We start from the raw sequence: 23699 nt of genomic DNA, 5'->3' as shown, positions 1-23699 counted from the left end.
TGTAAAGTTGCTGTTGCCATCTAGTGGTTTCCAGATATTGCCTCAGGTATCCAAAAAAATCCTGAACAAGTACCGATAGCAGAAAAGAAGATGTAATTGCAATACATACATAGAATCATTACAGTACAGAAGGAAGCGATTTAGCCATCGAGTCTGTACCGACCACTATCCCACCCCAGGCCCTATTCCCATAACCCTCATTTACTCTGCTAGTCTCCCTGACACTGAGGGGCAATTTAGCACAGCTAATCAACCTAACCCGCTTAGGAGTGTGGGGGGAAACTGGAGCACCGGGAGGAAACCCATACAGACACCGGGAGAACGTGCAAACTCTGCACAGACAGTGACCCGAGGCTGTCTGACGCTGTGAGGCAGCAGTGCTAACCACTGTGCCACCGTGCCGCTCTAGAGTGAATCAGTAGTTATGATCACTGGATGTCTTAGACACTTTTGACAGAGTTGTATGCTCCTAGGCAGCAGATTTGCAGGTGAAGGTTGGGAGGGGGGGGCCTGTAAAATGCAATGAGTGCCTTTCCCACTGCCTATCCATTCACCTCTGCTCCTGCCACTATTCCATGAGTGACAGGGGAGCCATTGGGCAGCTCACCAACCCACCAGAGGGACAATTGAGGCGCTCAAGTGGCCAATTAATGGTAACTTAAGAGCCAATTCCTGCCTCCACTTCTATTTCATACATAGAGGGCTGAGGCCTGCTCAAATTGGAAACATTGGAGGTCAACACAGCTTGGGCTTTGGGCGGCTTGGGGCATCGCCACCTTTACAGGCCCTCGGTTTCAATAGGGGACATCTCAGAAGCTGCAAACACCCCAACATTTCACCCGTTCCCCGTCCACTCCATTTTAACCCTTGATATCCCTCAACCTCCAGGCCCCCTCAACCTGCCAATGGGCCCTATATGCTGGATGTAAAGTCCAGCCCTCAGAAGTACCTTTGCTACCAGCAGCACTCACCCCCATTCAGGAGGCTTTGCTTACACCACACCTGAATTTGACTATGTACTTAATTAACAAATTTTTTTCAACATTACTTACACTTGCTTAACTCGAGATAACAGTTGTGAAAACATAATAAAGGGAGTCAAATGAGTGCACACAGGTAGTGATTGATTGATGTTTTTAACAACTGGCAACATTAGTTTCAATTGATCCGTGAGCCACTGAACTATACAGACTAAAGAATGGAGGATTTTCAGTCAAAAGTAACTAATGAGCTGTGGTGTTGGTATAATATCTATCCATTCATCTATAGTATTGCCTAATACTGTAGTTGAATTGTGTATCCTCAATTCATTCAATTCACTGTATATGTATTCAATAAAGATAGGTAAAATAAATTCAGTTCAGTTAATATTGACCTTACTTTGTGAATCCTGGAGATGATTGAATACATTGTACAAGATGAAAGAAAATACATTCACCAATAAAATATTAGTTAAACACTACCAACAAGGAACACCTTCTAATAATGTTTTCAGCTTTAACAGTTTGAATACAATTCATGGCAATTTTTCTTCCAAGCATCTGTTTAGTTGTTTTCCAGTTAACAGGAGTTTCACATATGTCCAAGTGTGGTTTGGCAGAGAAGAAGGTTCAAAGAAACCAGGTAATCAAACTAAACATTGTGACGGGCTGGGAATTATCGCCTCCAGGGATTACAGGAATACACATGCAAGATTTTAAAAAAAGACAAGATTTTGTTACCTTTCAGATTAAATTTCCTCCTATGGAGAACCTCAATGGCTCACTGGCAAAGGGCAACATGTTCTCCTCCTAAACTCCAATTGATGGGGTCTGTCAATTTGTTTATATCTTCGGTGATCAAACATTCACCTTCAACTTTCACAGGGATCAAACCTATACTTCTTCAAAATCTTTTAAACATAAAGGCTAACACTCATCCATTAAGGAAGTAGTGAAATAGTTCCCTTTATCAAGCAAGGACTTGTCAAACTGCATCGAGTAGGGTAAAGAAAACTCAGACTCATCTTAAACCACTGCACATACTTACTTTGAAGTGCAGTGACTATGTTGGGTAAGTATATGCAGCAGTCATTTTACACACAACAAAATCCAACAAAAAGAATGAGATGAAGAGCCAGTTAATCTGGTTTTAGTTGGACTTGAGCTGTGTTGACCAGGACAATGGGAGAATTGGTTTTCCAGGGTTAGGCTTGAATGGACAAACCAGTGATTCAAAGACTGCCAACAACTCAGCCAAGCTAACAACTTTAAAGACACTAAAATACCATGGAAAGTTAAAAAAAATCACAGATTTTAAAAAATTCAGAGAAATTAAAAGCAGTGCACAAATTATTGATTTAATACAAATTTATAGAAAAATGCCCCAAAATTGAACATCTACAGATAGTAAAAAATTATACACCCAAGCAGATAAAATATTTTGCTGCATATTTTGAAATTATGATGTTTCTCACTGATTTTAAGTGCCAAAACAACAATGAAAAATATCTGCAGAAGTTGAAGTGCATGAAAAAAATGTCAGATTTTATTTTTTTAAATCATGTATGAGGTACTTGACCATTTTCTGAGTGTTTCAGTTTTGACTCAAATACCATATACCATAAATCTGGGCTAAATTCACATATTTATGGTATCATTTATTATCAAATTGAATGTCTATTTGTAATGTGCCAAGATCTTTATAATAATACAATTAAGAATACATTTTTAATCAGCTGAAACTGTGTGATTATTAAATGATGTGGAGATGCCGGCGTTGGACTGGGGTAAACACAGTAAGAAGTTTAACAACACCAGGTTAAAGTCCAACAGGTTTATTTGGTAGCAAAAGCCACACAAGCTTTCGAGGCTCTAAGCCCCTTCTTCAGGTGAGTGGGAATTCTGTTCACAAACAGAACTTATAAAGACACAGACTCAATTTACATGAATAATGGTTGGAATGCGAATACTTACAACTAATCCAGTCTTTAAGAAACAAAACAATGGGAGTGGAGAGAGCATCAAGACAGGCTAAAAAGATGTGTATTGTCTCCAGACAAGACAGCCAGTGAAACTCTGCAGGTCCACGCAACTATGGGAGTTACAAATAGTGTGACATAAACCCAATATCCCGGTTGAGGCCGTCCTTGTGTGTGCGGAACTTGGCTATCAGTTTCTGCTCAGCGACTCTGCGCTGTCGTGTGTCGCGAAGGCCGCCTTGGAGAACGCTTACCCGAATATCAGAGGCCGAATGCCCGTGACCGCTGAAGTGCTCCCCAACAGGAAGAGAACAGTCTTGCCTGGTGATTGTCGAGCGGTGTTCATTCATCCGTTGTCGCAGCGTCTGCATAGTTTCCCCAATGTACCATGCCTCGGGACATCCTTTCTTGCAGCGTATCAGGTAGACAACGTTGGCCGAGTTGCAAGAGTACGTACCGTGTACCTGGTGGATGGTGTTCTCACATGAGATGATGGCATCTGTGTCGATGATCCGGCACGATGTACCGCAAGCCCACGGATAACCTCACGATGCTCCACTTCTCCAGCTTCCACCCTAAACACGTTAAAGAAGCCATCCCCTATGGACAAGCCCTCCGTATACACAGGATCTGCTCGGATGAGGAGGATCGCAACAGACACCTCCAGACGCTGAAAGATGCCCTCATAAGAACAGGATATGGCGCTAGACTCATTGATCAACAGTTCCAACGCGCCACAGCGAAAAACCGCACCGACCTCCTCAGAAGACAAACACGGGACACAGTGGACAGAGTACCCTTCGTTGTCCAGTACTTCCCCGGAGCGGAGAAGCTACGGCATCTCCTCCGGAGCCTTCAACATGTCATTGATGAAGACGAACATCTCGCCAAGGCCATCCCCACACCCCCACTTCTTGCCTTCAAACAACCGCACAACCTCAAACAGACCATTGTCCGCAGCAAACTACCCAGCCTTCAGGAGAACAGTGACCAAGACACCACACAACCCTGCCACAGCAACCTCTGCAAGACGTGCCGGATCATCGACACAGATGCCATCATCTCACGTGAGAACACCATCCACCAGGTACACGGTACATACTCTTGCAACTCGGCCAACGTTGTCTACCTGATACGCTGCAAGAAAGGATGTCCCGAGGCATGGTACATTGGGGAAACTATGCAGACGCTGCGACAACGGATGAATGAACACCGCTCGACAATCACCAGGCAAGACTGTTCTCTTCCTGTTGGGGAGCACTTCAGCGGTCACGGGCATTCGGCCTCTGATATTCGGGTAAGCGTTCTCCAAGGCGGCCTTCGCGACACACGACAGCGCAGAGTCGCTGAGCAGAAACTGATAGCCAAGTTCCGCACACACAAGGACGGCCTCAACCGGGATATTGGGTTCATGTCACACTATTTGTAACTCCCACAGTTGCGTGGACCTGCAGAGTTTCACTGGCTGTCTTGTCTGGAGACAATACACATCTTTTTAGCCTGTCTTGATGCTCTCTCCACTCCCATTGTTTTGTTTCTTAAAGACTGGATTAGTTGTAAGTATTCGCATTCCAACCATTATTCATGTAAATTGAGTCTGTGTCTTTATAAGTTCTGTTTGTGAACAGAATTCCCACTCACCTGAAGAAGGGGCTTAGAGCCTCGAAAGCTTGTGTGGCTTTTGCTACCAAATAAACCTGTTGGACTTTAACCTGGTGTTGTTAAACTTCTTACTGTGATTATTAAATGTCAGAGGTTATTATTCTTCCGACAAAGATTGTTCAAAATCATGTCAAGCAGGATAAGTTGGGAAAAAAACGTTTCTAACATATTTTCTAAACTGTTTTGTACCTGATTCTATTTGAATTGCAATAGGTTGTGTTGGAAAATGGGATAACTTAACATGTTGGCCCTCCTCCTCACTGGGAAAGACTGTTGCCAGATCATGCCCCAAGGTGATCTATGTCCTGACTCACAAGGAAGGTAAGGAAAACAATGATAATAAAGGAAGTAGATTAATTTTGTATTCTGCAGATTTTTTGCTAAAATTGTCACCAAGAAAAATTTTACTCACAAACCACTGTATTAATAGTCCAGTTAATTTTTCAATAGTCCTCTGAAAATGCTTGTTCTTTACAATTTAAACTTTGAATAGAGTATATTCACATCAAATTTCAAAAGTGAACCTCATTTTTCACACTTGACTGATTGCCTCCAAAAGCTTTTATCTTTGTTGGCTCAGTTATAGACATGTAGAGCATGCTGTCATCAGAAAACAACTGTTTTCAAAAAAAACAACATGAAACAGCAATCAGTAAGGCAACAACACCTCCTCCACGATCAACATCAACAACGGTGCACCACAAGGCTGTGTTCTCAGCCCCCTACTATACTCCTTATACACCTATGACTGTGCGGCCAAATCCCCCTCCAATTCGATTTTCAAGTTTGCTGATGATACCACCATAGTGGGTCGGATCTCAAACAATGACAAGACAGAGTACAGGAATGAGATAGAGAATCTGGTGAACTGGTGCGCGACAATAATCTCTCCCTCAATGTCAACAAAATAAAGGAGATTGTCATCGACTTCAGGAAGCGTAAAGGAGAACATGCCCCTGTCTACATCAATGGGGTTGAAGTAGAAATGGTCGAGAACTTCAAGTTTTTAGGTGTCCAGATTACCAACAACCTGTCCTGGTCCCCCCATGCTGACACTATAGTTAGGGAAGCCCACAAGCGCCTCTACTTTCTCAGAAGACTAAGGAAATTTGGCATTTCAGCTACAACTCTCACCAACGTTTACAGATGCACCATAGAAAGCATTCTTTCTGGTTGTATCACAGCTTGGTATGGCTCCTGCTCTGCCCAAGACCGCAAGAAACTACAAAAGACGTGAATGTAGCCCAATCCATCATGCAAACCAGCCTCCCATCCATTGACTCTGTCTATACTTCCCGCTGCCTCGGCAAAGCAGCCAGTATAATTAAGGGCCCCATGCACCCCGGACACTCTCTCTTCCACCTTCTTCCATCAGGAAAAAGATACAAAAGTCTGAGGTCACACACCAACTGACTCAAGAACAGCTTCTTCCCTGTTACCATCAGACTTTTGAATGGACCTACCTTGAAATAAGTAGATCTTTCTCTACACCCTACCTATGAGTATAACACTACATTCCGCACTCTCTCGTTTCCTTCTCTATGAACGGTATGCTTTGTCTGTATTGTGCGTGAAAAACAATACTTTTCACTGTATCCCAATACATGTGACAATAATAAATCAAATTAAATCAGTTCCTCAGAAACCAACTACTCTAGTTATCAAATAACCTTTACTGAACTGATTGTTGAGCCACAGTGTCAGGAGATTGGGAATGGCTTTGTGAAGCACAAGCCTTCTATCCTCTCTCAAGGTGACAGCATTTCTTACCCCAGCACTATTTGTGCACCAGTCCTCTAGCCTTTACCTATCAGCCAACCAGCCCAGAATGCTGCCACCCATGCTGATGTGGTGCAATCTGACATCAAGGCTTCTAGGCCCAGAGATATCCAAGGGTGTCCTGTGAGGCCATCTGCAGTCTTGTCCACTAACAGTCAGCAGCCTTCCTCCAGCCGCGTGGCCTTCACTGGGATAGTACAGTGTAGGAGCTCCAGGCCAGACAAAGCTATTGTCAAGGCAGCACTAAAGGGTTGCACAAGGGCGATGAGAAATAATGAATGAAATACTGAATAGTTTGGTAGCTAAAGTTGATTTGGAATGTTATTTTGGTCGTTTTGGTTGTCTTTTATTGCAGCAGTGTGGTTAAAAGGACACCATGATGGCATGAAGAATGCAGAGCCACGTGCATGCAGAATATTATTTGCTGGACTTAGGGCAATCCAGCAATGCATGTGAACCCCATGGCTCTGATGTCTTGGCTTGCCTGGTCCTGGCCAAAGTTGTGCATCCTTGCAAAGAGCACAGCAGTCACCTTTCTGATGCACTAATGTGCGGCAGACTGAGAGATGCCACAGAGGTCACCCCTGCAGCCCTGAAAGGAGCCTCTAGTTCAGGGTGCTATCACCTTCAGGACTACAGGCAGCGAGCAGGTGACCTCCCAGCCCAGATGGCACCATCTCCTGCATAACCTGGCACAGGTGGTCCATCCTTCCTCGGGAGATCCACAGTCCCAGCGTACACTGGTTCCCGATCATCTGCAGGTAGCTCATTCTCCGCTCGTAGACCGGTGCTTGGTACTGACACCACTGAGCAACCTCCTTGTGTGTTGCAGCCTCCGGCAGCTCAGCAGGCCCTGCCAACCCTTCCTTCTCAGAGTGCTGCTCCAGTCTACGTGTAGTCTCACATTGACGTGGGCGTCCTCTCTTCTGGCCCATAGCTATAAGTATCACTACCAACTCAACTGGCTCCATGATAGCATCAATCCAAAAACTGAGATGGAGGAAATGGGAAGAGAGCAATGAGGAGTCCTGTCAAAGCTCTGACCCATTGCCTAATCAAGACAAATCAATGGCAGCCTTTCCCTTCTGTGAGCTTCTTTCCACTGAACTCCACTCCCTTACTCTCACCCACAATGGCCATGAGCCCATACCAGCCACTCCCAACTCCGTGTGACGGTTAGGCGTCTACCTCAGATAGACTTAGTGGCCCTTAGGACCCTCCAAGAGTGAGGACTGAGAGCACATGCGTCGACTGACTGACCCTGTGAGCAGACATCCTGGGGGTGGAGGGCAATGGGGATGCTGCTGCAACAATACTTGTTGGATCAGGGCTCCGTCCTGAGCTCTGTAACCTTTGCTCCTTGCATTGGGTGCACAACCTGTTATCTCTCAGATAAAGCTGGGTGCAAGCCATGAAGTAAAATGCTTGGGAGGAAGGCAGGGGGGCACATCTCCAGGTTCCAGGCTTGAATCCCACCATGGTTGATGGTAAATCATCCTGTGGCTGGCATAGGTGAGCTGATAAATTTGGGTTCCTCCTGTGACCTACTGGTCTCGGTCACTGAATTGGTAATTCACAAACCTAGAGCAATGTTCTGAAGTTCCGGGCTAAAATCCCACCATGGTAGATGGTAAAATTTGAATGATCTAAAATAAACCTTCCGTGGCCTAGTGGTTTGGTCATTGGATTAGTAATCCATAAGCCTAGAGCAATGCTCTGGGGTTGCAAGCTTGAATCCCACCATGGTAGGCAGTCAAATTTGATTTTATAAAATCCTCCTCTGGCAAGCATGGGTAAGCTGGTTATTTTCTAGCCTCCAGATTAAACTCAACATGATCATCAGCTTTTACCTACATCCCTCTGCTCTCCTCAGTATTGGCTCATTTGAGTCTTCCATTTTGAACATCCAGCCACCCATGCTACCAGCCCTGTTGGCCAGGCTTCCCAGACCAGAAGCAAGGCTCCTCTACACTACTCAGGTCGTACAGCTATGATTACATCCTGAGGGTGGGGGAGATATGTTAATAGCGTTGTTGTCCTCTCAGTCTCAGGGTTCTCTCCCTTCATGGAGTGAATCATAACCCTCTACAATTGTACCCCTCAGTGACCGGTTGACCTGGAGTAGTTACCAACCTCACCTTGGAATATTGCCACTGACCTCTGTCCTGACCTGGTGGCTGCTTCCACTCCCACTCCCTTCCAATACCACCCTGGATAGGCATTCCCTCGCAGAAAGGTGACCAAAACTGCAAGAGGGCACATAAATGCCGCCCTCCTCACCGAGCACTGTGCTCATGGCCCCCTGAAGACTGCACCAGGCTAGAGCCCAACCCCGCTCTCAAGACCGGAGGGCTAGATTAGATCAAAGTCGACCTCCCCCATCCACCACCACCCCTCCCAACACCCGAGACTCAACGTCTCACCCCCAGACCTGACTCGGATTTACCTGGGTCCTCCATGGCCACTCTGGTGCTCCTCTCCATTGGACTCCCTGGTGGGTAATGGCAACCTGTGCGCTCATCTCTAATATCCCCCTCGGAAGTGAGGTTGCCAAGTTCACATTTTTATAGAGCTGTTGTAAACCACGCCAGCATGACGTCACTCTGGCAGGATTTGAATATTCAATGAGGCTGGATGTCACAGTGGGATGGCTTGCTCATGATATGTTAAATTATTAAAATGAGATTCCCGACTTTCCTGGGTGGAAACCTCGTTATGTCACCGGTGAAGGATGTGGAAAATCGGAAAATGAGATCTCACCGGTGAGATTTTCATTTTCTGACTCTCACGAGTTTTTGGCCCCATGTCACTGTTTACGTTAACGTAGGTTCAAAATCCCATCCAATGATTTACATCCCCATTCTGCCTCTTATGTACACAGCAGTTTCTCAGCAATCCCAGATAACATTCCAACTGATTTGATGTCTACCTTTTAAAGTTAATTCCCCCTAGTTCATGAATTACTGTAAATCCTCACCTCAGTCTGGGAGTGATTGCTGCTCCTCTCGCTGCCAAGCTTTTCAAGGCTGATTACACATATTCTTACTGCTTGATTGTTGCTGCTTCTCTCCTGCGCTGTGCCATGTGCTATGGGCAACCGATTTTGTGATCCAATGGTACTTTTTGCCAGATCAGGGATTCTTACACTTGGTACAAAGTAAGAAGACAAATTCTTTAACAGAGCAGGATCAGTAGAGAGGCAAACTCGTAAATCCCTGTGAATGGGGAATAGGGAATGTGTGAAATAAAATATAGCCAAATCTGCAGAGTAATTGTACAAAGCTACAGTTTTAAGAACACCATCTCTGCAACATAATAGAGCTTGGCACCACTCTCATTTCAGCAGAACCATTTCTAAGGGTTCCATTTGGCAGAAGTTCCAATTGAACTCAGAGCTAGAGATTCTGGCAGCAATATTGCTGTTAATCTACCGCCCTAGAGACAATTAGCAATTAAGAAAGATAATAATGAATTGCGAACTATTCAGGAAAATTTATTTTGTGGAAGTCTGAATATATCCAAAGGACACACATTTTTGTGATAACTCTTATCAGGTGCTGGTAATGTTAGAGGGTTATCTATGTTCATTCATTTACTTTAGAATGTACTAAAAACATTCAGGATTGTCCTTATTTCATGGACAGCTGAGGACTCTCATCAACTGTATAACTTCCAAATAAAAAAATTCGATTTTGAAATGTCTACTTGTAGTTTGAATGATGCCGTGGGTAAACAGTAATAAAAATGAACATGAGAATGGATTTAACACTATTATAAATGAAAATCACACATTTTAAAATGCTTGCCCTCAAGTTGTCATTGCCTAGTCAATAAAGATGAGGGTCAAAATTCCTTGGTCTCACATGCCCTACTACCAAAGCCAGCGAGAACGGAGAATTTGTCACTCAGCCAAATCTCAGTTCATTGCAGCGGGACCGGAGAATTTCAGCTGCGGGCTGGAGAATTACAGCCAAGGTATTTACTTTTGTAGGTTATTCAACACTATTCCAGAGTGAATTGCTGAAGAATGTTTTCCTCCTCTTTTCCCCAGCTCCTATTCAATGGCACTTTCTGACACACCAGACAAAGACAAGGGGGCAGATTTTCAATGTACAACCCATGTGTGAAACTGCTGTTTCAGATCAACTGCCCTTTATTGCTGATTTTCACTTCTATTGATTTCAATTTTGGAGGCCGGGGGGGGCGGCGGGGGGAGGGGGCGGGGGCGGGGGGGAGGGGGGGCGGCGGCGGGGGCGGGGGGGGGGAATGCTGGGTCCCCTGCCACAGTTTCCTGATCAATGGTCAAGTAGTCTTTAATTTTTTTAAGAAGAAAGAGCTGGCATTTATACAGTTCCTTTGATGGCCTCATCATGACCCGTCAATTAACCCATCGATTAACCATCAATCTTTGTTTTTGATGTGTAGTCACTGCTGTACTAAAGGAGATGTGAGAGCCAATTCTTGCACAAGGTTGCACAAATAATAATGGAATAAATGAGATTGTGCATTTTAGGTGCCGTTTGAAAGATAAATGTTGGCCAGATCACCAGGACAATTGTTCTGCTCTTCTTCTGAAAGTGTTTTGGAATCATTACACCTATCTGAGAGGGAAGATGGGTCCTCAGTTTAATGTCTCTTCAGAGAGGCAACATCTGGAGTCCACTTAAGTAAGGAGTCTAACAACACCAGGTTAAAGTCCAACAGGTTTATTTGGTAGCAAACGCCACTAGCTTTCGGAGCGCTGCTCCTTCGTCAGATGGAGTGGAAATCTGCAGATTTCCACTCACAGATTTCCACTCCATCTGACAAAGGAGCAGCGCTCCGAAAGCTAGTGGCGTTTGCTGCCAAATAAACCTGTTGGACTTTAACTTGGTGTTGTTAGACTCCTTACTGTGTTTACCCCAGTCCAACGCCGGCATTTCCACATTATGTCCGCTTAAGTACCAGCCTATTAAACTATCTGCTCAAGTTTCTAGAGCAGGGTCTGAAACCACAAACTGCTGATTCAAAAGTAAGAGTGCTTTCAATGAGTCAAGATTGACAGCTAAGAACTTTAGCAATATTTGGTAGATTTTCCGTGGAGAGTGACTTAGGGAACCAACATACGAATATAACTCTAGTACAGTGAATGTACCTTTGTCCCAAATGACATTGCTGAGGGTCAGTGCACTTAACCAATTATTTTGCATTTCCTGAGAGGCTCACAGCTTGAGCAGGGGTGTGAAATCTTGCAAGTTTGCAACTTCAGGAGACAGCAGCTCAACTTGAAACAGATGGAGTTGTCCAATAGTAAGCAGCCACATTTGGAGGCTAACATTCAAGAGACTTAGGAACATAAAAAATAGGAGCAAGAGGAGGCCATTCAGCCCTTCGAGCCTGCTCCACCATTCGTTATGATCATGGCTGATCATCCAACTCATCATCTAACTCAATAGCCTGATCCTGCCTTCCCCCAATATCCTTTGATCCACTTCATCCCAACTGCTATATCTAACTGCTTCTTGAAAACATACAATATTTTGACCTCAGCTACTTTCTGTGGTAGCAATTTCCACAAGCTGACCACTCTCTGGGTGAAGAGATCTCTCCTCATCTCTGTCCTGACTGACTCCTGGTTCTGGGCACCCACACTATTGGGAATATCCTTCATGCATCTACCCTGCCTAGTCCTGTTAGAATTATAAAAGCAAAATACTACAGATGCTGGAGACTGTTTTAAAAACAGAAAATGTTGGAAAATCTCAGCAGGTCTGACAGCATCTGTGGAGAGAGAATAGAGCCAACGTTTTGAGTCTGGATGACCCTTCATCAGAGCTGATGAAGGGTCATCCAGATTCAAAATGTTGGCTCCATTCTCTCTCCACAGATGCTGTCAGACCTGCTGAGATTTTCCAGCATTTTCTGTTCCTGTCATAATTATAAAGGTCTACATGAGATCCCCCCCCTCATTCTACTAAACTCCAGCGAATACAAACTAACTGACTCAAGTTCTCTTCATATGTCAGTCTTCTCATCCCAGGAATCAGTCTGGTAAACCTTCTCTGTACTCCCACGAGAGAAAGATCATCCTTGCCCAGGTATGAGACCAAAACTGCACACAATATTCCAGATGTAGCCTCACCAAGGCCCTGCATAATTGCAGTAAGACATCCTTGCTCCTGCATTTGAATCCTCTTGACATGAAAGTGAACATACCATTTGCCTTTTTTTACTGCCTGTTGCACCTGCATGCTTACCTTCAGCGTCTGGTGTATGAGGACACCCAGGTTTTGTTGCACATTCCCTTCTTCTAATTTATGGCCATTCAGAAAGTAATCTGCCTTCCCATACTTGCTACCAAAGTGGATAACCTGACATTTTTCCAAACTATACTGCATCTGCCATTAATTTGTCCACTCACTCAACTTGTCCAAATCACACTGAAGGATCGCTGCATCCACCTCACAATTCACCCTCCCACCCAGCTTTGTGCCATCTGCAAATTTGGAGATATTACATTTAGTTCTCACATCTAAATCATTAATATATATATCAATCCCTGTGGTACCCCACTAGTAACTGCCTGCTATTTGGAAAAAGACCCATTTACTACTCCTCTTTGTTTCATGTCTGCCAACCAGTTTTATATCCATCTCAATACATTACCCTCAATCACATACACTTTCATCTTAAATTCTAATCTCCTTGTGGGCTTTGTTGAAAGCCTTCTGAAAGTCCAAATAAACCACATCGACTGGCTTCCCCTCATCAACTCTACTAGTTATATCCTCAAACAATTCCAGTAGATTTGTGAAACATGATTTCTCTTTCAAAAAGAGTTTTCCTCTTTGCTTACATGTTATTCTCCAAAGGAATGAGCACAGTTGAAGGTTGATTGGGTTGCCTATGGTGGTTTGTATTTCCAATGCCTTACCTTAAACATTCGGTAAACTGATCAAGATCTATTTGTAATTTTTGCCAGGTTTTGTTTATCGAAACTGCACAAGTGAGGGCTGGTCTGATATATTCCCTGGATATGAAACAGCTTGTGGATATGATAGGAATGATACCACAAAAATTGTCAAGGTATGTATGCAGTGACACAAATGTAACAGAGTGAACACCCCCCTTCCCTTGAAAATTTATTTGCCTAATAAATAAAATTTATTAGGCAAATAAATTATTTAAAACATGGTATATATAGTTGAATGTTTTTTTTAATGGAATTTATTTGTATTTCTATAAAGAGATCATTCTACATGAATGTGAAAATTGTGTACACAGTGGGATACAGCACATCCTTCATATCCCTGTCCATAGCTGTAGCAATCCTGGGCTTATTTCGGTGAGTGCAACTTCAGCAGTATTGTATTAATAAAAGATTTGTCTAGTTCAGAAAAGAGGCATGTTGAAGTTTTTCATCTTGCATTCATCAGGACACTACACAAGAAAACCGATATAGAGGGAAACATTGGTTTTGACAAGTAGACTCTCATTGGTACAAGCATTGCTATGGAGAATGCTCCGAGTCACTGACAGCTAACTAACTAAATTTAAAAGCACTGCTTGAAATTTAAACCAGGCAGTTTGATCATGATTAGTCAAGGCATTGCCCTGAGGAATAAGTCAGCGAATAACTTCCACTTATTGTCTAGCTGAAAGAGAGGGAATGTGTATGCATGTTCTTTCTGTCTGCAAAAAATAGGGTCCTGTGTATTAATATTTGTAGCTTCCAGTACACACAAATGCAAGCCCAACTGATACTATTAAATTGTTTGTCAGCATAATTCTTAGCACATTGAGGATTATTTAGCAAATGTTGTCCACTTGTGGAATCACATCCAATGTTAGACATTGTGATTTAAGTTTTACAAGCATGGGCTGGTTTACTGTGGTCTGTACCTTGCCCATTGTGAACAGCAGAAGAAACATGTTGTTTGATATGATCCGCCAGTCTTTGGGGCATGCGGCATCCATACCAAGCATTACACTGGCACTGAAATTCATACACCATGTTACTCATTTGTGTGATAGGCAGAATGTCTTTTTGGTTTGACAGCAGCATCCTGTTAGTGGTGAATACCACTCATGTTGCTCCTGAAATGTAGCAGCATGAAACAGATAGTTTCATCTGTTGTCCAAATGATTGAAACACCTTGCCTTTCCTAGGTGGTCTGAGGTAGACCAGGCACTTATCAGATCAGAAGGTGACAACCTCCATGAATTTGCACAATGTACAGCACAAAATGGTCCAATCAGGGTGGCATGGTGGCACAGTGGTTAGCACTGCTGCCTCACAGCGCCAGGGATTTGGGTTTGATTCCTGGCTTGGGTCACTGTGTGGAGTTTGCACGTTCTCCCCGTGTCTGCGTGGGTTTCCTCCGGGTGCTCTGGTTTCTTCCCATAATCCGAAAGACGTGCTAATTAGGTGCATTGGCCATGCTAAATTCTCCCTCAGTGTACCTGAACAAGCACCAGAGTGTGGCAGGTAGGGTATTTTCACAGTAACTTCATTGCAGTGTTCATGTAAGCCAACTTGTGACTAATAAATAAACACATAAATAAATAATAATCAGGGTTTCCACCATGTCACAGGATGCTTTTAATGCACCCTCTTCCAAACTCAAGCTCACATGGTGAAAAAATGGCTCGGGTCCTATTGACAAGACTTCAAACAAGACCAATCTTAGAACATCTGGAACTGTAAGAATCCCAATATGTATACTGGCCAGTGAAAGTTGACTCACATGATCAGCATGAATCAATTATATTCCAAAACCAAAAACAGAAAGTTGCCCTGACAATAGATTTTCATTTTCTCCATTTGTCTCTATAGCCAAGACCAAGAAAATAAAAAATAAGATAGATGTAATAAAACAATTTAAACAGTTTACTTACTAATTCCATATGTACTCCGGCAAGCTCAGCAACATCAGCCTAATGCTATCCAACTCTACCTTTATTCTGGTTCTTTCCTTCACTCTTTGGAACCAGTGACCCCCCTACCCATCCCTTTCCATTCAGTCCTTTGTGCCCTTGGCTTCCCTATAGAATCAATGTACTTGTCTTCCATTCTAGAAGGCACATACTTATAAATCAAACTGCACTCTCCTCCTTCCTGCTGCCTAGTCCTCAATACTGGGACATTCACAATGCTTTGTGTGATCTGATGTTATTTTAAAATATATACAGAATGATAGATCAATTTAAGTTGTCTAAATATGGAACTAATATAACCAAAACATGTTGCGTATTTTCTAGGAAGCTTCACTGTACCAGGAATTATATTCATATGCATTTGTTTGTGTCGTATATTCTTCGCGCAATTTCCATCTTCATAAAAGACAGTGTCCTGTTTTCCAGTGAAGATCTCCAGCACTGTAATTCATACTCGGTAATTATTTCATTGCATAACGAAAGTGATAATTATTTGTAGGGATCATTCTAAATTTTTTTATTGTCTTAAAATATCCATGTGTTTATAAATACGTCAGTAGAAGACATGATATGGAAAATTGGCAGGAACCATATACCTGGAACTGAAATTTTCCATCACAATGCTTAATCATTGGTTAAGTAATTGAGCATAGGACATTGGACAATATGTCTTATGTGGTCAAATGTATTGATGACAATTTTGTGTTTGCTAGTTTTAATCGAATGGTAGTGTAAGGGTACCACATCAGAAACAGGAAGATATATTATGAAGCCAGACTGGTCCACAACAATTTTCTATTAGTTGTTTCACTCCAGGCATGATTCTACTGACACACTGGGGAGCTATGATCAAAAACAAACTTTATTTAACAACACAGTTTAATTATAACAAATGAATTAGCTTAATCTTTAACAATTGAACAATACTTAAAGGCGAAACACAATTCTTAACTGCTAACCTATCAGTATGAGTTCTAATCAAGCAATATTTCTCTTTAAAATTAGTTAGCAAAAGGCAGACATACCTGCTTGTCTTAGGTTAACAGTTCTGGGGTTTTCAGAACACCTCTGGACAGAAAGAGACAGAGCGACATTACTTTCTTCTGGCAGTCCAGGCAGCAACTCCTTGTATTTTAAAATGAAATTGAGACTCTTTCTTTCCTGCAAACATAGCTCTTCCCATTAATCACAAGACTCCGTTCCTGTCAATCAGCCGAAGCAAAACTCACAAGAATCTGCTGACCTAATCCTAAAATCCCAGGAGAACCTAAATAAACAAGGTGCTCATTAACTCTACAAAGTAACACATTCCTAGCTAAAATTAGTTCTTAGAATCTATTGCATACTTACCAGACAAATCAACTCTTGTAACAAAACACTGCCTCTTAAAACAACCCCACCTTAAATACAAAATATAGCAAAATAGCACAGTATCAGCATAGTAGATGTCTGTAAATATTGATGGGGTCAGAAGAAAATGCTGACAGACATTTGTACAGAGGACTGTTCCTACTTTTCAAAAGAAAGAGTTGGTGAAGTGGAGAAAAACAATTAATTTAACTAGGTTAGCTCTAAATGTGGGTATTTGTTAATGATAAACCCATGTAGCCTTCTATAACAAGAGAGTCACATGCAAAATAAATACTTTGCAGGAATCATTGTGGGCAGAATGGGAAAATTTGAACCATTTTCCAAATTTTCCCATCCTGCCCATGACAATTCCTGCCACTGGCGGGACTGGAAAATTCCACTCTTTTTAACAACATCATTACCACTCTGTCTTGTGTCCATGATATCTTTGTCATTTAATATCTCCTGAGCTCTGAACTATCCCTGATCTTCTATTTTGCTCCACCTTATCCACCCTCTCTCTTCAAAAGCATCATATTTCTATTTCTCTTCAACTCTGAAGAAGAGTCATATGGACTCGAAACGTTAACTCTGTTTCTCTCTTCACGGATGCTGCCAGACCTTCTGAGTTTTTCCAGCATTTTCAGTTTTATTTTAATATTAGCCTGGTCTGGACTTTCTTTTGGGGCAGAATGCTGATGCAAAACAACCAGGAGAGGCTAGCCAGAAGTAGATAATGAGATGATGCTCAGAATCTGGCTTGCCCCAAGTATTGCACTGAGGAAGTTCTGTCTGCCCAGTTGAAAGTCTAAAAAATAATACGGGTTGGAGGACTGTGCAACATGCCACTTACCTAATATCTGCACCTCCTTTAGACCTGAGTAACATGAGCCAGAACTTTCCACTCCCCCACTGCAGTGTTTTTAGCTGGGGGGGGGGGGGGGGTTAGGAGTGGGGGAGAGCATGAAATTGAAGGAACGGGATTCCCTTTGGGTTCCTGTCTGCCTGGCCACACAGTGGTTTTACGCTGGTGCAAACAAGGCCTCATATGGGAAGCCTACCCTTGCTCCAGCTGAAGCCCTTAAAGGGTCATTTCCTGCCCAGCCTCAATTTTTAAACTGGTGGGATTATTTACTCGGCACAGGGGAAGCCCGAAAAAGACCTTTAAGGTCCAGTGGCTGCTGGAGATCCCTCCCACACCTGGCCTTCCCTGTGATACCGATCACCCTCTTTTTGGCCATGTGACTGGCCAGCAGCACTTTAAGGTGGGACTTCCTCTCAAATGAGGCATGGAAGTCCTGCCTGCAGGCAGGAAGAGAGACCCCACCAACCTAAAAATTCAGGTCATGGATATCAACAAATATCAACATCTAGATCCGTGGAATGGTGGAAATGTGAGGACACATGGGGTTCCAAGTCTGGATCTTGATCTGAAAAAAAACAATCATTTTGCATCTAAAGTGTGATGATACTGTGCCTTTAAGAAATGTATTTGAATCATGTTTCACTGAAGCTTTTTTCGAAAAGGTCCTGGTGTTTTATTGTTGCTGTGATGTCTGAGTTGGTGTCCTCTAATTGTTACTGAAACAATATGATGGATATCTTTTTTATTTTTAATCTGGATTAATGCAGTGTCCTGGAATTTTATGACCCTTTTGGGTCAGGTGATGCCTTTAGACAGTTTTTTCCCCACAGGAAAAATCCAAGGTTTTAGTTTCATTTTAGCTCAGGATTGTTTGGACTGCAGACTGAAAACAATATTCCTTCTCTCTCTCTCTCTCTCTCTGGAGTGAAAATTCTGCTGTCTGTGAGTTGCTAGCTAGAAGCTAGAGGCAAGCAGTGTCTCTTATCTTTCTCTCAAGGTGTGTGAAATTTCCAGGACTGGAAAGTCCCAGCATTTTAGTTCAACATCCAAAGGACTAATTCACAGCTTTTTCAGTGTTAAAAAGCTGCAAAATCCAGCATCACATGAGCATACTTGCTTTCTGTGCCAAGCCTAGAACAGTGTGAATGTTTGTGGGGGTTATTTGATTTGGAACAGTATACTTGGCGGTTAGGGTTTATGTAATATTATGATTGTTCTCTTGTAATTGGTAAAAGTTAAGCTAATTTTTCTTATTATAGTGTAACTGTGTTCTTAAATAAACTTTGTTTGGTAAAAGCTTTCTAGTGGGTCACTTGAATCATACCTGGAGTGAAACACCTTATGCTCACCTGTGCCAAATTCAAAGGTAAAAACTTAGGATCTAGGCTATCTTCATCAAACACCTTGGAGTTTCTGGCTGGAATCATAACAAAAGACATACCTTCATATCGGCTGGAGTTATGCTACTGCTGGTGAAAACCACAAGTTGCCTCAAATTATATTCCGCTGGTGATCTCTTATAACTTGGAGACAGTGCTCCTGCAAACCAGATTGCTGATTGGCTCCCAATATGCACCTTATTCCTCTGAATATGTACTGTCAATTTCCTCTAAGATATAATGCTATTTTTACATCTAAGCACAGGCTAAACCAAAAGTAATAGTGTAAGTGCACAATATAAGTCATAGTATAACAGCATGACTATAAAAACAGTAAGTTATCTGTTTCTGTGCTGAGGAAAGTAAAGGCTTGACTTGTGATCTATTGTGTTTCTGTTTACCTTGTTATCCAGGTTGAATGCAAAATTGTTATTGTTTTTTTCCAATACTGTAACATGGCGAATTACAGTTGGCTGCTTGTTGAAGCATCATATCTGCACACAGCTCTGGTGATAACAGTCTTTTTGGAGCAAAAATACTTCTGGAGATACATTATTCTAGGATGGGGTAAGTTCCACTTCAAGAGACATAAATCACATATATGTTTGTACAATTCTAAACTATTCCTTTTGGTAAATGTCATTCTTTCTTCCTGCGGCAAATAATCTGATTTTCCTTTATTTTGTTGAGTTTTTTTTTTCAAATTTTCCACTTTCAGGTGCACCGGCAGTTTTTGTTATATTCTGGTCAATTGCAAGACAGATGTATGAGAATATTGGGTAAGTAATGATTCCGTGATAAATAAAACCTAGATTGAAGAACAATTGTTGCTGTAAAGGAACTTTTCAGGTCATACCTTTATTAAGACTTTCAAAGGCAGATGATATTATTTTTAATGTTAGATATTAGCAGCAAAAATATCATATATGAACAGGAGTAAAAGTTCCGAAGGTACTACAGCATTCTCATATACGAATATAAAAATGTATGGTAATGACAGAAAACTACAGTGATTTAAAGCTGCCAATGCTTTGAATGGGTGAGAAATTATCCTCTGGCATTCCATTAAGATAACTGAAAAGGATTACCATGCCCTCTATGAAAATCAATGTTGTCTCCCTCTCATTTCGACAATTGTTCTTTAATACTGTGGTAGCTTGGCCTCTTTGGGAGGTGATCCTTCATGAGTCACGTGATTGGGCCAGAACCAATGGAGTGCTTGCACACAAACCTCGGCCAAGTGGGAGCAATGGCGCACATCCCTCGGGCTGGAAGCCGGCAGGACAAGTTGTTGGGAGCAGACTCGTGTTGCAAATTCTTTGGTTGTAAATAGTATCTTCTTGTTGAATGAATCTTCTTGTTTTACACCAGCAATACCGAGTCGCTTCGAGTTATTACAAATACCTTTTGCAAATTTAATTATTTTTCTAATTTTGAATCATACGAATCATGTTCCAGCTTTACTTCAACCATCTATTGATCACGAAGTGTGACGATAAATTAAAGTGATTTGGTACTAAGTGTAAATTCAGTTCCGCTTTACCTAATCAAATAGTTTGTTCAAATCACAGGCAGTGTTTGGTCATTTAGAATCAGAGGCCAGAATTTTCAAACCCTTCATGCTGGCAGGATCTTCTGGTCCCACCAATGTGAATGGAGATTTCAGTAGCCCGAGATACAGCACCATTTAAAAGCTTCATCATCTCTTTGTGACCTATCCACAGCTGCTGGGATGTTAATTCTGATGAACAAATATGGTGGATCATTAAAGGACCTCTAATTGGATCTATTTTTGTAAGTATGTTTTAATTAAAAGTGATTTTGAGCTACGTTAAATTATTAGCATAAGTGCCATATTTGAAATAATTTCAATTTATAATTAAATAATATACCCTAGAAATGTCAAATATTCAGCAATTTGCAAACCAGTGTGGGATGCATGCATTTATTTTCTCAAATGGGCATAGCTTTTGGCAATTTGAGTTAAAAAATCAGTATTGTGCTTAAATAACATTAAGTACCTTAGTAACATTCTGAATTTTATTCAATGATCATAAGATAAAACCCAAATCCAATTTAATACATTCCCATGGAGACCAATAATGTTTAAAAAGAGATTTGAATTCCCAAATTGATTCCCAAAGGATCACACCACAAAACTTCATATTTTAAGACTATTACTGTAACAAACTGATATCAACATCAACTAAATATTAAGTCGTAGGCAACTAATACTCTAAACTATGTAAATGACATCTCTTATTTGTTTTTTAACACACTCAAAAACCCTATGACGCATTTATGCATTACAACACATTCTCTACAGAATTTCAGCTTTTACAGGAACTAGCCCAAAATTACTTCCAGCTTCCAATGGGATTGTTTCTCCCCCCACCTTGCTGAGATTTTAGCTATGGAGCCATTGAAGATTCTTTTCTTCAGGCTTCTGAAAAATTGCAAACCGACTTCGAGCAGAACAGTTCCCTCCCAACCACATCAGGATTAATCTTCCAATGTTCTTCAAATTTCATAGATTCCTACTCTTCAACAGAGAATGTCCTCTCACTGACATTCAGTCTGAGCTAACAGAGGAAAACAACTTTTTTCCCCTCTGCTGGCTGCAGCAGGCTGCTATCCCTATTGCTCTCTCTCTGGGACTCTCTCTCTCTGTCCTGGATTTTTTAATCAGACTTCTGAAAGTCTTTAAGACTACCTGTGGCAAAACCACCTGCTCTGTCCTTTGTTTTCAGCTGTTAAACCTGGCATGTGGATTTCAATAGCACTTGACCTGAGCCCTCATTTCCCCATGGTAACCAAGCCACGTTGACTTAATGTTGGGCAGAACTCGCAGGAGGTTAACTAATATATTGAAAGTTAGTTGGTTCTACCAACTGCCCAAGCTCAGTTCCCAGTAAGTGAGAATCCAAAGCATAAAGTCACTTCTACAATCACACACACACTGGCATTTTCACTGAAAAGGTCACACATATAGCTCGTGGGATAAAATTCTCAAATTAGACATTTTAAACAGAAACAGTGTATTATTAATAGCAGAATAATAAGCTATTTTGTCTCAAATGCTTTGTAATAGTTGTTCATACAATTTTTGGCAAAATAAATAAAATAAACTACCAATATGCTTGTTAAGTTGACATAAAGGGCTGTGACATTCAAACTCCAAGGCATAGTATTGAGGGATGGGGCGCCCCTAACTTGCGCTGGAGAATTCCCTTCAGAGCTTCAAAGGTAAGGCTATGCACAGCAATTTTCTGGAACTGCAGCCTTCCCCTGGGCAAATGTCCTGCACTAGGAACCATCTGAAAAAGTGATTTAAATCACAAACTTCAGAGGTTCTGACTGGGCATCAATAGTAACCCAGAAAAAGATCGAAGATTTAAAACCTCTTCTAACTACTGGATAATTATTGTACACAGACACAGGACTCCCCTGTAACCCAATATCCCACCCCCCGCCCATCACCCCCCACCTCTATTACTCCACTCATGGCATCTCCCCCACCCCTAAGGTGGGGGAGATGCCATCTTGACTTCAAGGTGACAAACTAGTTGCTACTCGATATCAGTGCTCTAATCGGCTTTCCTTGTGGAATACAAAATGTCTGGGAGAATGATCAGAGAACCGTACAGAGCAGAGGACACATTACTGGAAGAGGAAGGAGGAGGAGTGCTGGAGGGGCATATCTGTCTCGTGTATTTAGGGAGCAGGTTTCCTACCTGAACCTTAAGGAGGAAATGTATATGTGATATCTGAACTTCATTAAGAATGTCTTCCCTGAAATCTACCACTGAATGCAGCCTCAAGTGCAATCTCTGAGAAGCATATGGACATCATTGCCGATAAGGGTCTATACCCTCCGACTGGAACTCCCCAACCCACGGGCTTCCCCCAACTCCACGGGGATTCCTCTCCCTCCCCATCTCACCAGGCCCAACTATCATACCTAGCCCAGAGGCCCAACATCTTCTCCTGAGGCTCCCCCTTCCCCCACCAAGACCTGACACACCCCTTCACCAATCCACCTCAATTGCCTTCCAAATTCCACCCACTTGCCTGACTCATTTATCTTCTCCATGGCCTGACAAGGACCTTTAAACTTCCATGGACCCTTAACTTACCTGGTTTACAGCAGCAAGCACTTTAAAAAAAAGGGGGTGGGATATGGCCTCCTTTCCTTTGGCTGAGCTACCCTTCTATGCTAGGCCCCAGGGATATACTGCACTAACTCGGATCATTCAGCCTGAGTTGGAAGGTCAGGCGAGATGGGGGGGTCGCTGATTGCTACTCTGAAGAACTTTTGGCCCATTATCTTTGTTTGAATATGTACAATTTCAAAAACAGTCAAACTTCCCACTTCAATTTAATATATTTGCATTCTCTTATACCATGATGGATTGAGAATTTCCTTGTGGGTTCTCCAGATTGGTCACCATAACTTCACTGGAATATCAGTGGAAACCCATTCATGCATCTCTCTGGGATTCTGGTTATTTTCTGTCAGAGTTGGTGGTGCCAATCAGGTAATAGCTCAGACTTACATGTTTGTTGCCAACAAGATCCCGTGGACAAATGGTGGGGAGGGATTTGGGACACATTATTCAAAAAATTCATACTTGAAATAATTGTTCAATGCCCTGTATATAGTATCATATTGATGTTGGAAACTTATGTTAATTTAAGAGTTATTGCAATTCACGGGTACACTTATTTACTTACATGATGGTCTCCATTTTTCATATATTTAAAATTATTTTAAAATATTTATTTTTGA

At 42.1% G+C, this 23699-nt stretch overlaps 1 protein-coding gene across 1 annotated transcript in view; it reads left to right on the top strand.

Annotated features, from left to right (window-relative positions):
- sctr (secretin receptor) overlaps positions 1–23699 on the top strand; it is a 38424-nt gene that overhangs the window by 7705 nt on the left and 7020 nt on the right. Inside the window, 7 exon segments of the mRNA XM_078229168.1 lie at positions 4835–4942; positions 13362–13465; positions 13627–13724; positions 15641–15773; positions 19324–19477; positions 19629–19689; positions 20635–20704. Coding sequence (XP_078085294.1) covers positions 4835–4942; positions 13362–13465; positions 13627–13724; positions 15641–15773; positions 19324–19477; positions 19629–19689; positions 20635–20704 — 728 coding nt within the window.

This window comes from Mustelus asterias, chromosome 14 (assembly GCF_964213995.1).
Source record: "Mustelus asterias chromosome 14, sMusAst1.hap1.1, whole genome shotgun sequence".
Lineage (NCBI taxonomy): Eukaryota > Metazoa > Chordata > Chondrichthyes > Carcharhiniformes > Triakidae > Mustelus > Mustelus asterias.
This window is presented reverse-complemented; position numbering and strand designations above follow the sequence as displayed.